Source organism: Callospermophilus lateralis, chromosome 14 (assembly GCF_048772815.1).
Source record: "Callospermophilus lateralis isolate mCalLat2 chromosome 14, mCalLat2.hap1, whole genome shotgun sequence".
Taxonomy (NCBI): domain Eukaryota; kingdom Metazoa; phylum Chordata; class Mammalia; order Rodentia; family Sciuridae; genus Callospermophilus; species Callospermophilus lateralis.
The window spans coordinates 58,184,416-58,199,860 of record NC_135318.1 but is presented as its reverse complement, the minus strand read 5'-3'; the positions used below and the strand labels follow the sequence as shown (position 1 = coordinate 58,199,860).

Below are 15,445 nucleotides of genomic sequence, written 5' to 3'. Positions count from 1 at the left end.
TTTGTATTTTCTCTTTCACTCAAATAAGTAGCTATAACAACTACTTATTCATTGTTTAGAGAATAACGACAGGAGAAAAACTCTGTACATGTTCAGTAAAAATAAATTTTTTTCAACTATTTTTCATCTGAGATTGGTTGAGTCTGCAGATGTGAAATCCACAGACAGGAAGGGCCCTCCATAGAACTTAAAATTCTCCTGAACTGTTCTAATTCTCCACTATAATCATATGCCCCTACTTCCATTACGGATTTTGGCTTGTTTTTCTCTACATCTCTTATTGAATCATCTGGAGAGTTGTTCATGTTACTGATTCATTTCAATTCAAGGATCAGTTCTCAGGTTTTTCAGTTCTATCATTTTCTCTTTTCTGAGTTTCTCATTTCTGCTTTTATATTTTCTTTGTGTTTTAATGTATTATTATTATTATTATCTCTGACTTCTTGAAGTCAGAGATAATAAATAATTATTAAATAATAAATTCATAATAATTATATAATTATAATAAATTATAATAATTTATTATTATTATCCACTTTACTCTTTCTTTCATGATAATTAAAATATTTACTGCCTCAAAACTGCCTCTGCTTGCCACTGTCTTGGCCTTACCCTACTTGTATTGATAGATAATATTTTCATTTTCATTTTCTTGGCATTGTGTAATTACAGTTTTATTTGGTTTCAGAATTGGATGCTTAGTTTTTATTCTTTTATAATTAACCTAAGTTCTGAAGGCTATAAATGTACTCTGAAAGCTGCTTTAGCTATAACGAGTAAGTTTTACTGTCTAGTATTTTATCATTCTTTCCTAGATATCCTGCACCTTTGGTTTGTATCTTCTCTTTCACTCAAAAATTACTAATAGAGGGTTTGTATTTTTTTAATTATCCAGATAGAAGAGGCCGTGAGGACTTTTGATCTTGTTGATAATTTTGAATTTTATAGCATTATAATCAGAAAATGGGCGTCTGTGATAGCATCATTTTTTTTTTAAATTTAAGATTCTCTCTGGGGCCTGTTACATAGTCATTTTTTGCAATCGTGCCACAGGTGTGGTCTTTATTTTCAGACTTCCAAGTTCAATTGGGTTACTAATTATGCCAGGGTTTTTGTATCCTCTCACATTTTTGTCCCTTTGATCTGACATATACTGAGAGAGGTGAATTAAAATCTCTCTCTACTTTTCAATATGCTTCTATTGCTTCTTTCACCTCCTGTACTTTCTGTTTTGTAGCTGGTGACGTTGTCTTGCTTCACACGTAGACATTCTCATTACTGTGCTATCTTGAACTTGTACCACTGAGCACCATAAATTGCCAACTTTTCTCTTGTTCAATCTTAGGAACCTGAAAACTCTCGTATATAGTATTAACATCATGACTTCTGCTACCTTTTCATTTACATTTGCCTGGTACACATATTGCTAATTTTTTATTTTTTCACTCTTTATAAATCTCTTTGTTTTAGAGTTAGATTTTTGTTTTGAGGTCTGATTTAACAGAGATTTTGTTTTGAGATCAAATTTAAATTTCATAATAAGCACTTGATGTTACAGGTAGTGATATGACAGACACTTTTAGCCTTAGTTATACCTTTGTTTATATTAAGCTAGCCATGGAATTTTCTAGTTTCATAGGTTTTTTAGAAATCTCTAGCTGCACAATGCATGTGTGTGTGTGTGTGTGTGTGTGTGTGTGTCTTCTGGTATCTAGGATGACCTGAGTTTCCATTCTGGTATTATAAATTTATACATACTACTAATAATTTAGTCCTCTATGTCTTTGGAGACAGTATTTGTGGGTTAAACTTTATATTCCTCCTTCTCTCTCTCTATCACCTAGTTTTAGGCAACATTTTCTTCTTAATGATTACCATTTACTATTTGGTCATAATTTGCTTATAGTCCTATGGTGTGATCTGCAAATTTTTTAATCTCTCCACTCCATTCATTTTGTAATAGAGCAATTAGTGTCCTTACTCTACGCCTCACCTTCTTTCCTCCTTCTCCACAAACTTTTTGTCAGTTTTATCATTTCTACATTTTCAGTCTGTTCTGCATTTACCATATCATGTGGTATCTACATTGTCTTCTGAGCCAGCCTTCCGTTTGTTTTCCTTTTGATTCTAAGGTAAAATGGGATCACGCCCAGTCCTTGTGCTTTGGTCGCCTAGCTGGCTAAAGCTCATCCCTGAGAGTTCTGTCAGGCTGGGCTCGTAGGAATTATATTAACTCAGTTCCTGAACACACACACCAGGCTGTCTGTAGTCTTTAAGCCTGGGGGCAGCTTGGCTGAATGTAAAATCCTCAGGTCACCCTGCATTTCTTTGATGCACCTATATATGGTGATTTACAGTCTTTAAAATTTTGAAGGTTGTAGAGAAACTGAAGTCATCTTGATTTATTTCTCCTCCATCCCATGGAATGAGAAAGAGCTATGACTACCCAAAGAATTCTTTCTTTAACTCTGAAGTACAGTAATTACTCTAGTATATGTCTCAGAGTTGACCAAGCTGGGTCCATTTTTCCTCATACACAGCGGACCTTTACAAAATTTATATTCAACATTCCTTCATTCCAGTGAAGTTGGATTAAATTTTTATGTTTACTTGTTTGGGTTCATTGCTTTGGTTATCATCTTCAGAGAGGCCAATTATGCAAATGTTGGGCCTCTTTTCTTTGACTTCAATATCTGTCATTTTCTCTTTTTCCTTTTTCACATTTTTCCTTTTCCATCATTTGTTTGCTTTCGTCATTTCTGTCCTCTACGCCCCTGAGTGTGTTCCCCACGTGTCCACGCTGCCCCCTGCTCCTTCCAATTTCATGTTTCGTCTTCCTTTTTCCTGAGTCCTACCAGTCACAGCTCCTCTCCACTCATTTCATCATCCCTTGCTTTGCTTTCTAACAGCCCCATTTCTATAAAGCTCACAGAAAAATGTTCCATCACTTCTGCTCCTTGGCAAAATTTTTCAGTGGGTATATATCCTTTTTCATTGCTAAATTTGATTTCTGTTTTCCCCTCCTCCCCCCCCACCCCCCGCCTAGAATTTTTAAATTAATGCTATATCATTTATTTTATTATTATTCATCACTAAGTAGGTTGGATTTTTCCTGGACCAGCTACTTCCTTTGTTCCTACCACAGAGGCAGACTGCGTCCTGCAACTATGGCTCATCTGGGTGATCCTCATGGAGCTCCACCATCTCTGCTTCTCAGAACCAAACCAGTCTAAGGAGGCTTCTGTCATCACTTTGATCCTGTCTCCAAAGCTCCAGTGTTGCAAACAGGGGATTAACTTTCATATTTCACAGTGCAACCTCAATTCCAAGAACTATATTTTAAAACTACTTATTATAAAAAATTTCCAAGCACACAGAAGTAAAAACAAATAGATAACAAACTCCCATGTACTCATCACCCATCTTAAATAATTATCAGCATTCTTCCATTTGGAAGGATATTTTCACTGGGATCTACTACCCCTATGCGCTTTCATCCTCCTCGATGCATCTTCTCTTCATTAACTGCCAAGTGGGTCTCTACCCAATCTCAGTTGTCCTTGGGCAGCCCTTACTTATATTTTGGAGTCTGCAACTTGTATTTATTTCCAACTTTTCTGGTTAAAAAAAAAATGGATTTTGTGGGTTTGAATGATTTCCAAGAGAAAAGGGAAAAAATGCTGATTTATGCAGTCATGTTCATACTGGAAGTCCCAATAAAATACTTTTTAAATTTCAAACTGGTTTAACTTTCTTTTTAGACTTTTATTATTAATTTCTCATTTTATTTCAAACTCTCTTGTATGATATCTGCTTTGGGGAACATATTACTAAACTAATATGTAATCAAACTTTGTAAGCATTCTCTGAGCATTAGGAAAAAAATACATTCTCTATTTTTATGACTTTAATTTGTATTTTAAAGCTACAACTGTGACTTCATGTAAAAATGCAACATTAACTTGACATAACTTTAAAACATCTACCCAGTTATTCAGATTTTTTATTTTCTTATTTATTTTTTGACTGATCAAAAAGTAATATGTATTAAAATCCCTCACTTTAATTTTAATTTCTGTGTTTTATCTGTCTGAAGTAATTGTTTATATATTCCTATCCATTTTTGCTTAAATATTTCTAAGCATTGGGAGTCTTCTCATTGAAATGTATCTTTTTTATTTCTAAAAAACTCTTTTTTTCCTTGCTTTTTACTTTAGTTCTACCTGCTTCCCCTTTGTTCATACTCACCTGAAATTGTATTTGTAGCCAAAATATTGGTTGCCAAAGCATCTTTTTAACCATTCTAAGTTGTACATTTTAGACATGTCTTATAAAGAGACAGTGCGATAGGGGCTGGAATTGTGGCTCAGAGGTAGAGAGCTTTGCCTAGCACGCATGGGGCCCTGGGTTCAATTCTCAGTACCACATAAAAATAAATGAGTTGAATAAAGGTATTGTGTCCAACTACAACTAAAAAAATATATATTTTTTTTAAAAAACAGACAATGTGATGAATTTCAACTTTTGATATAGTCTAAGAGTCCTTTTCACTTAATAGGAGAGTTTAATCCATTTTTGTTTATTAGGAAAACCAATATGTATTGCTCTTTTTCTACTGTTTTTTTCTATAATTTGTTTTAAAATGCTTTGTTATATCTTTTATTTTCATTTTGCTATTTAAGACTATGCATTGGTTTTTGCCCTATGCTAGTAAATTCCAAAATGAGTTTTTCTCCACTTGTTGTATACTCTGTTCTCTCCATTATGCTATAGGCTATTTTCAAAGACCCATGCTGGTGATGCTGGTTTTCTTCTATTTACTTATCCTTAAAGGACTTCCTTCTAAATCTAGTTTTCCCCCATAAATAGTTGGAATGCCTTTTGCTTTGGACAGGCTATTTTCACTTGGATGCTGTTTGGAGATCTCCTCAGAGAGGTCAAGCAAGAGGGCTGGCTGCCAATTCAGCATCCGGCATCCTAGGGACCAGCGAGGGGCCAGGGCCGGGGCCAGGGCCAGGGCGGGCCACGGGCCACCCTGGCAGCAGTCCTCATTCTTGCTTGGTTTGTCTCATTTTTTGGCAAGGCCACAGTACCACATGCCAGACCTAATGTGTTGAACCTTCTTCCTGGTACACAAATAGTCCTGTCCCTTTGCCCAACCTCACATACCCAGCTGTGAAGTCAAGGAAGAGCTTACTGCTGGGAGAGCCACTGCTGCTGCCTCTCATCTAATCTCTGAGCCGCCAGGTTTCCAGGCACAATTCACCAGGCAGCCTCCAACACATCAGACATGACATTTGCCACCTCATGAAACCACCCTCCAGGGTCCCCACCAAAGACTCTCAGCCAGAAAAATCAGCTGAAAGACCAGGCCACCCAACTACTCTGGACCCTCACTATCCCTTCCCTTTAAGGTCCTGGGGACCCTTCCCATGCATGTGAAGTCATCACCCACCACTTGTTCTCCCCTGTCCATGCCTGTGGGTAATCGTGGGGCACAGAATCTTTCTCATTTACATTCAAAAGAAGTAAGTGAAAATATAGGACACATAGTTATATTTTAATTTTAGATAGATAAAAAATAATTTCTAGGTAAGTATGTCCCACACAATATTTAGAGCATACTTGTTCTTAAAAATCATCCATCATTATCTGAAATTTTCGCTGACATCCTGAATTTTATCTGGTAACCCTATACAGGAAATTTGCAACTCCTTTGGGCAGTGATTTTTGAGTCACTTTTGGTCATCTTTTTAAAAAGGAATCCATTTTTTAAAAGAGTGATTGTATTTTTAGAATGTCCTCAAAATACCAGAATTTGGCTGATTAGCCCTGATTTTTATCCAGAGAAGATTTCACCATATTTTTATATTCAGAGGCCACAGGTACTTTCTCAGATTGATTTCACTTTTTATTTATTACAAATTTTTCTATGATAGGAAAGTTCAAACAACACTAAAAGAGATCAGATAGTACTACAAATCCCTAAGTACCCATCTCCAAGATTAACAATTAATGCTTTATAGGCTTACTCATTTTTAGTCTTTTGAAAATCTGTCAGAGGGCCACCCATACCATGTATCTTCCTCCTACATATTTTTGGGGTCTGAAGGGGCATTTTTTAAGGCAAAACTCAAGCATCATTTTACCTACAAATATTTCAAGTATCACAGGTACCAAAATGCTTTCTTAGTTATCCCAGCCCACATGACTTTTTGGTTCAAATAGGTGGGTGACCTTTCTCATTCCAATTAGTTCATCAAGAGTCCCAACCCCACACACACACACACACACACACACACACACATTATCTTTCTGCTATATCTCCCGCTGCCCATCCCAAGTGCCCCGTGACGACAGGCCTGAAGAGAACCCCATCTTGGAGCAAGACCTCACCTTTAGAGTGTCAAAATCCTTCTCCAAATAGGAGCCACACTTTTCGCTCTCCCCTATTGAGGCAAAGAATTTGCTCCACCAGTCGATGAACTCCTCTTCCTGGGTGGGGAGAAAGGAAGAGACTACGTAAGAAACAACTTGCCAAGCAAAGTCCTTCCTAATGGATCCCCACCAAGGCCGCCGGCTTGGCCCAGATGCCAAGGCTCACCTGTCAGGAGAGCCCAGGGGAGCAGGGAGCTGAAACCTGGCCTCTCCAGGGCACAGACTGGAGGAGATGTCTACCTCTGCCTGGGGTTGAGAGGCAGAGGCTCTGGCCCTGGTGCTGACCCCACTGTGTGGGTTTCTGTCAGGTTCTCAGGCCTTTCTATAAAGGTGGGTATAATTATCATGGCGCCCTCTATATCCCAAGGACCTACCAATGCTAAAATCAGAGGGTACCGAGACTGCTCTGGGGGAAATGTCAGTAATGTATTTTTGATGAACAAAATGCACTAGGACCTCTCCTGCCCTTCCCCTCCCCACATTGGAAACCCAAACTAAGATTTCCTAGAGGTCAAATCAAGGCACAACCCCTAAAAATCAATACATACTAAGTGACCTTTATTCAGAAGACGCTGCTAAACAGGGGGATTGGGTGAGCATAGAGGAGGCTGTGACATCTCTCTCTCAGCCCTCTCCTTCCTCCAGTCACTCACATTTGCAGGAAGATGGGGGCCTGTTGTCTGTGTGGCAAACACTGATCTTCCCACCTCTTATCTCCTCCAGCTCTTGAGAGGGGAACAGGCCTCCAGCCACGTCCTGTCTAAGGAATGTGCCCTGTCTCCCAGGAAGTCAGCAAGTTCCCTGAAGGAGGGATGGTCACAAGGAGGCAGGCCTCAGAAACCCACGTGGGGCTGGGCACTCAGTTTATGCCTGTCCACACCCCGGCAGCTCATCCAGTACAATGAGAAAGGCCATGTGCAAGGTGTCCAAAGAGTCCAATTTGAGACTCCTATGAGAGGGCGAGAGAGGTGAGGAGATCTCAGAGGAGCCTGCACGAGGTCATAAAATAACCTGAATCGCTACCATCAAACCTCTGAAAATACTAGGGGCCCTTTGGGGCCAACACCAAGTCCTTTAAGTTCCTGCTTATGAAGGGGTGAGCACAAGCAGAAGCCAGGCCAGGGTCACATGGACAGGCATTCTGGGGAGAGGGTGACAGCAGGGGTTTAGGGTCCTAACATTCTTGGTCCCCAGTCAGAGCAAAGAATGAGTGCCAGAAAGAGGCTGTTGGTATTGGACCCACTTACCAGGAAGATCTTCTGCTGCCGGGAGAGATAAACCAAGATTCAGATGGGTTAACACACAAGGGGGCATAGCTCCTGACTTTTAACCACTCCACAAAAAGCCAGGCTAATAGCAAGGCCGTCCCTAGCCCTGATGTTTAAGGTTCAAAGTTAAAGAAAAAGATGCTACAGATAAACACACATATATGGACACATATGTCAAACTCACAATGACTACACACAGGAGAAAATTTTGACACAGTCACATCCAAGGGAGATGTATATGCCAAATCGCATGTACACCTCACAGAAACACACAAAGACACACAAATAGGTACAAATAGGTACACGTAGGTAAAAATGGTTAAAATGGAATTCAGTTTAGCTGCTCAGTTCCTTTCTTTCCCAGCCCAGATCTTTAACATTTGCATTTATAAGTCAGGCAAAGACAGACAACCAACCAATATGTTTTTGTACAAAGAAAAGACAGGAACACAGAGTTGTGGGAAAGGATTTATGTCTCTCAGTCTTGAAAATCCAAGTAAACTTAAAAAAGAATAGGAGACAGAGAGTCTGGATAATACCATTAATGGTAACAAGCAAACAAACATGTAAACCAAAAACAGAAAATATACCTTCTTTTCCAGCACCCTTGAAGCTCTTAGAAAAAAATCAAAAACCACAAAGCAAATCTCAATAAAGCCTCAGAAATAAAACTCAAGACAGTCACATTCTCTAACCATTCTGCAATAAAACTTTCATTGTAGAGGTCTTTCACCTTTTTTGTTAAGTTTATTCCCTTGTATTTTATTTTTTTGAAGCTATTGTAAATAGGGTGATTTTTCCTAGTTTCTCTTTCAGCAGATTTGTCACTGACGTACAGAAATGCCTTTGATTTATGGGTGTTGATTTTATATCCAGCTACTTTGCTGAATTCATTTATTAGTTCTAGAAGATTTCTGGTGGAATGTTTTGGGTCTAGTAGTTACAGAATCATATTGTCTGCAAGTAGTGATAATTTGAATTCTTCTTTTCCTATGTATCCCTTTAATTTCTTTCTTAATAAGACTTCTATAGCAAAAGAATTAAAACCAAGAATCAATAAATGGGATGGATTCAAACTAAAAAGCTTCATCTCAACAAAAGAAACAATCAGTGAGGTGAATAGAGAGCCTACAGAATGGGAGCAAATCTTTACCACATGTACATCAGATAGAGCACTAATCTCTAGGATATATAAAGCACTCAAAAACCTTAACACACACACAAAAAAAACCAAATAACCCAATCAATAAATGGACCAAGGAACTGAACAGACACTTCTCAGAAGAGAATATATAATCAATCAACAAACATACGAAAAATGTTCAACATCTCTAGCAATTAGAGAAATGCAAATCAAAACTACTCTAAGATTTCATCTCACTCCAGTCAGAATGGCAACTATCAAGAATACAAACAACAATAAGTGTTGGCAAGGATGTGGGAAAAAAGGCACACTCATACATTGCTGGTAGAACTACAAATTGGTGCAGCCAATATGGAAAGCAGTATGGAGATTCCTTGGAAAACTTGGAATGGAACCACCATTTGACCCAGCTATCCCACTTCTCAGTCTATATCCAAAGGACTTAAAAACAGCATACTATAGGCACACAACCACATTAATGTTAATAGCAGCACAATTCACAATAGCTAAACTGTGGAAGCAACCTAGATGCCCTTCAGTAGATGAATGGATAAAGAAAATGTGGTATATATACTCAATGGAATACTACTCAGCACTAAAAGAGAATAAAATCATGGCATTTGCAGGTAAATGGATGGAGTAGGAGAATATAATGCTAAGTGAAATTAGCCAATCCCAAAAAACAAATGCCAAATATTTTCTCTGATATAAGGATATTGATTCATGATGGGGTTTTTGCGGGGAGCATTGAAGGATTAGACAAACACTAGATAGGGCAAAGAGGATGGAGGGGAAGGGGGAGCATGGGGGTAGGAAAGATGGTGGAATGAGATGGACATCATTACCCTAAATACATGTATGAAGACAGGAATGGTGTGACTCTACATTGTGTCCAACCAGAAATATGAAAAATCATGCTCTATATGTGTAATATGAATTATAATGCATTCTATTGTCATATACAACAAATTAGAATAAATTAAAAATAAGTGTTAGCTTTATTAGCATGATGAACATTTTAAAGCAAAAGCCAGCATTGTGTTTGAGAGTACCAAGTTTTCTCCCTCCTGAGCATTTATACCTACAGCTACCTCTGTCCACAATCGATTGCATAAGATGGAGACCTAAATCAAGAATAAAGCAAAGTAGTTAGGATCCAGGACTCAGGAACAAGATTTCCAGGGTTCAAATCCTGCACACCCAGCTGTTGACCTTGGGCAACAATATAACCTCTCTGCGCCTCAATAATCTAATCTGTAAAATGGCAAAATAACATCAACTTGAGTTATTATGGGGAATAAATCAATCAATATGTATAAAGTGCTTGAAATGGTGCATAGCACATAAATGCAATGCTATTATTGTTAATAGTATTGTTTCGTGGACCAGGTGGGCTTCTTGGCCTAGGGCTATCTCCCACAAACTGCTGGCAGAGCATAGCTGGCCTCAATCTTACAGGAAGGCAAATGGGCAGCAAGTGTCTATAGCCTTAAAAATGTGCAATCGGGTCCTAGAGATGTAGCTGAGGCCCTAGATTCAATCCCCAGCACTATCCTCAGAAAAAGTTTTTTAATGTATATGCTCTGACCCAACAATTCTATTCCAACCCATCCAAAGAAATTAACCATGCATATTCAGAAAGATTTAACTTCATTAAAAAGAGTAAAAATGTTAATAGCAGCATAATTCACAATAGCTAAACTGTGGAAGCAACCTAGATGCCCTTCAGTAGATGAATGGATAAGTGTCCAACAACAAGGTCCAACCTAAGTGTCCAACAACAAGGAACTATTTAGGCAAACTGTGCACCCACATTATTAAAGATTATGCAACGTAAGAAATGATTTTATAGAAATATTGAACTGGAGAGATATTCACAACTGATGAGACTTATAAAATGCATAATGGAATCCCAAATGTTCATAGTACTTACCTCTGAAACTGGTAAGATTATGTTTCATTTATTCCTTCTTTGTGTGTATTACTCAAAAATTTCTGACTTTTCATTGCATACAAGAATGTCTTTCAAAACTTTAAAACCTAAAAATTTTTTAAATAAAGCATAACAGCAATATGTTTCAAAGGACACCACCATAGTTAAAAAGACAATTCACAGGTTGGGAGAAAAATATTAGCAAATCATTTATCTTATAAGAAATTTGTGTCCAGAATACGTAAAGAACTCACACAATAAGAAAAAAAAAGACAATTAATCCAATTTAAAGATGGGCAATGGATTTATCCTCCAAGGAAGATATCCAAATGGCCAACAAGCCCATGAAGAGATGCTCAACAGCATTGGCCATCAGAGAAATGCAATTCAAAACCACAATGAGAAAATATCTCACACCCGCCAGAATGGCCATACCCTATAAATCAGATAATAAAGAGTGTTGCTGAAGATATGGAGAAACTGGAAGTTTCACACGCTGTGGTGGGAAAGTCACATGGTGCGGACACTTTGGCAAACAGTCTGGCCACCGCTCAGAGTGTTAAATACAAAGATCCAAATGACCCAACAATTCTGCCCTTGGCATAGATCCTAGAGAAATGAAGATGTCTGGTCCACACAAAAACTTGTACTTGGATGTTCATAGCAGCATCACTCATGAGAGCCCCAAAGTGGAAACAACCCTAAAGTCCATCAACTGAAGAAAGGATAAAGAAAACAGGATGCCCTCATATGATGGCATATTATTTGGCAATCAAAATGCATAAAAAACAGTTAACATGCTACGGCACAGATCAACCCTGAAAACATGCTGAGCAATAAAAGTCCATCGCAAGAAAAAAACAAAACCATGATTCTATTTATATGAAATGAGACAAAAATAATCAATGAGGGGTTGCCAGAGCCCAGGAATGGCTGAGAGGAGACGGCAGCAACTGCTCTCCAGGATAAAGCTTCTTTTCTGATCACACTGGGCCACCCACTCAGTGAGTCTGCCCCCATCTCCTTCCTGCATCCCACAGGGGACCCCTCTTCTAGCCAACCGCCCTCACCTTCAATGCACATCGCGCCTGCAGAGGAGACATGGTGGACACATGACCTAATTTCTGCTTGTTGCCCCTCCAGTCCTTGGCTCCCCGTCTTGTGCTTCCTGCTTTTGAACTCTCTTGCCCTTCTCCGGAGCCATCTTATCTCTGACCCAAACAGCCTGGGTTTCAATCCAGCTCTTCCTGTCTCGAACATCAAACATGACCAGAGGAAAACATCAAAGCACCTGCCCAGTCTCGCTCCACGCTCACGTCAGTCTCCACTGCACCCAGGGCCATCTGTCCTCCCGGACTCCTTTCCTAGCCCTTTTCTCTCCTCATCTCCCGACACCCCACTCCTCCACACTTCTCTTTCTCCTTAGACTGCTACGCTTCTCCCTAGCCTTGCTCTTGTCGTGGATCCTGATCCCTCTTGCTCTCTTTCCTCAAGACCCCACAGCACGTGTGCCCTCGCCACCTCTCCCCCTGTGGCTGTCAGCTGACCCAAGGCCAGCCTCTACTTGTGCCCAGGTCTCATTGCCTATGGCCCATTCAACGACCTCACTCCATGATCCTCCCCATCCTCTCCTACATCATCACGCTCACCTCTACCAAATCCTGCCCATCGGCAATTAGACACTGGCCGCAGTCACCCAGCTTTTAATTATTTCCGTTTGTCAACTCAGAATAAAGCTAAAGCCTTCAAAACCCGGAAAGCCACTTGTGATAGGCGCCTCGCCTCTCTCACCTCACACCCTTCTGATTTCTTGCTCACTCACCCCACTCCAGCCAACTGGCCCTTTGGGTCCTCAACTCTTCACACCCTCATGCCCTTCCCTTGCAGGAGCTCCCTCCCTGCCAATGCCATCTCAATCCTTCCCTCCTAGTGGCCATATTTTACATGACAGCAGCCCTCTGCACCTTCCTGCTCACCTTTCCTTGCCCTTTCTCCATGGTCCTTAACCCCACCTGACACCCCATATATGTCACTTGTGTCTCCTTACCATAGGCAGAGCCCTGTGTCTTGGTGACACCCATATCCCCAATACTTAGAACCCTCCCTGATACACATTTGCAGCTCACTAAATTTTTGATGGACATATAGATGCCTAAATAGTAGTGGGGGGCATCTGTGGTCTCCTGGCTGCAGGTGTTGAACCATGGCTTTTGAGTTTCCAAAGGCAGATAATGTACCATTAAAGTGGCAGGTTTGTAGAAAGCTATGTCGAGCCAGCTTCCCCCCCATCGGATGCAAGCGCAGAGGGGGACAGGAAGCAAGAACTAGAGAGTTGTGAAGTCTCCTGATAAGGCCTATCCCCACTCCCATTATCTCCTCCTTGACTCTGGGGATCTGGGAGCATCCAGAAGTTACCAGAGGAATGGGGGCATGAGGCACTCGACAGAAGATGGTTACGTGGATATCATGGGAGAGAGCCCAGCGAACCCTTGACTTTTCCTATAGATCCCAGAGAATATGGGAGAACTAGCTGCTAAATAGCACCACACTCCCTGAGTGGACTTGCAAGTTAGTTAAAGGGGGAGGGGGCAGGAGGCCTTACTTGATGGTGGGGCTGAGATGAGAAGACGCTGTCAGCAGATGGAATATAATCCATGTGCCCTGAAATCAGCAGGCCCCTAGATGCCAGGGTGGACACAAGCCAGGAATAGGACTCACTCCCTGCAGAGGTAATGATATTATGGAAGCCCAAACCAGAATTTAGCTGCCTCCCAGGGACGTAGAGGGGGAAAGAAAGCCCAAACTAACAGAAGTTTAAACCTAAAATCTTGACGATTACCATCAGGGAAAAAAATATATATATATGAACTCAAAGAAGAGAATAAGTTGACTTACAGAAAAGTAAAATTATATTTGTAACACTCTCAAAGGTGACTTGAAATTATCATCCCTGCCATTATACCGATCTGGCTTCTGCTGGAGTTATCCGAAGCCCATTTCTTCCTTCTCTTCCCAGGAACTTCAAGAGTACCTTCGCACACCCATAAGAACGAGACCCACAAAAAAGCAGAGTAGCTTTTCCCCCTACCACAGGTATGCCAAGGCCAACTAACCCTCTGACACTGATGGATTCCCATCCTCCAAAGTGCCAAAAGGGATGCAGCTCTATGTTCTCTAATTCCAAGTGTGTTCTTGACCTCATTTTGCAACAGCTAAACATTTGGCCTTGGAGCATGGCAAGGAGACCAAAGAAATGCAAGAGGCTTGATTTCTGAAGTGTCATCTAAGGTTCTAACAAGAAATCTGGCTGTTAAAACTTTATTCTCCCATGCTCCAGGTTCAAGGCCCCTCATGGTTCAGTCAGCCAACCAAGCAAGTGTGATCAAGGCACGGACTGAGAGCCTCTCCGATTTCAGCTAATAGCCAACGCTCAGTTCCCGAGCAACCAAAGCCACGTAACAAAGACATGTTTCCCCAGGCTCAATCCAGCCTAATAGGCACCCTAATCCCTCCAAAGACCCAAATCAGCATGGTACATTCCAAACATTTAATCTCTCATTATCAGCCAGTGGGTCTAACACATTTAACACGAATGTGGATAGCAAAATTGGCAATAATAATTCTACCCCTTCCTTTTTGTGAAGTTAGAAAGCGGGGCAGGGTTGGAGGACAAAAACAAAACTTTTAATTTCTCCCCTGGATGACTGCTTGAATCAAAGAGAAAAGTTTCTGGTAACAATCATTTTTTTGGAGGGGAGGGGCTCCCGGGGATTGATCTCAGGGGCACTCAACTGTTCAGCCACAACCCCAGCCCTATTTTGTATTTTATTTAGAGACACGGACTCGCTGAGTTGCTGAGCGCACTGCCTTTGCTGAGATTGGCTTTGAACTCACGATCCTCCTGCCTCAGCCTCTAACACTGGTAGGATTAGAGGCGAGCCACCGCACTTGGCGACATTCATCTTTCAGCAAGGTTATAATGTTAAATCTCAGGTCACCATGGAGAATGCTGGATGCACTCCTAAATAAAGGAGTCCTTTTTTGTATGATTTTAAGAAGGCTTTCTTTGCCTGTATCAACCCAGAGGTACACATCCTGGACTGTGTTGAACATAATTTCTCTTAGAGAATCATTAGCATCAAGATAATTATAACAATCCAACACTGGGGTTATTATGAGACTCTGAGTTAATGTCTTTGAAGATGTTCTCTGACCTATGAAGTTTACCATGATAAACTCTTTTTTTTTTTTTGTCTTTTTTGGAACTGGGGGTCAAACCCAGGGCTTTGTAAATGTGAGGCAGATGCTTTGCCACTGAGCGACATCCCAGCCCATAAACTCTCTTGATATGGCCAACATCATCCACTTCATGCCCAACACTGCTACCCGCTGACTCACCATCTGCATAACTGGAATAATTTTATGATGATTCCTCTAATTCTTCAATTAATTGTTCTGAGGTTTAAGGAACTGAGACTACCAACTCATGACACACAAATACAGACACATACATTATACTCAAGTACTCACGTCTACAGTAGACCAGACGAATACCCTGACTTCAAACTGACCCTGCCCCACGTATACTAAACCACTTAAACCCTCCCCCCAAAAAAAACCACACAGACAAATGCCCACTTCCAGCTACCATGTTGATTCAAC

The 15,445-nt window shown here is 40.5% G+C and overlaps 1 protein-coding gene across 21 annotated transcripts in view; it reads right to left on the bottom strand.

Annotated features, from left to right (window-relative positions):
- Positions 1 to 15,445, bottom strand: part of Dysf (dysferlin) — a 205,292-nt gene that overhangs the window by 30,460 nt on the left and 159,387 nt on the right. For all 21 annotated transcript variants that reach the window (XM_076834051.2, XM_076834056.2, XM_076834058.2 and 18 more), the window contains one exon: positions 6,397 to 6,495. In XM_076834051.2, coding sequence (XP_076690166.2) covers positions 6,397 to 6,495 — 99 coding nt within the window. The remainder of the gene's footprint in view (positions 1 to 6,396; positions 6,496 to 15,445) is intronic.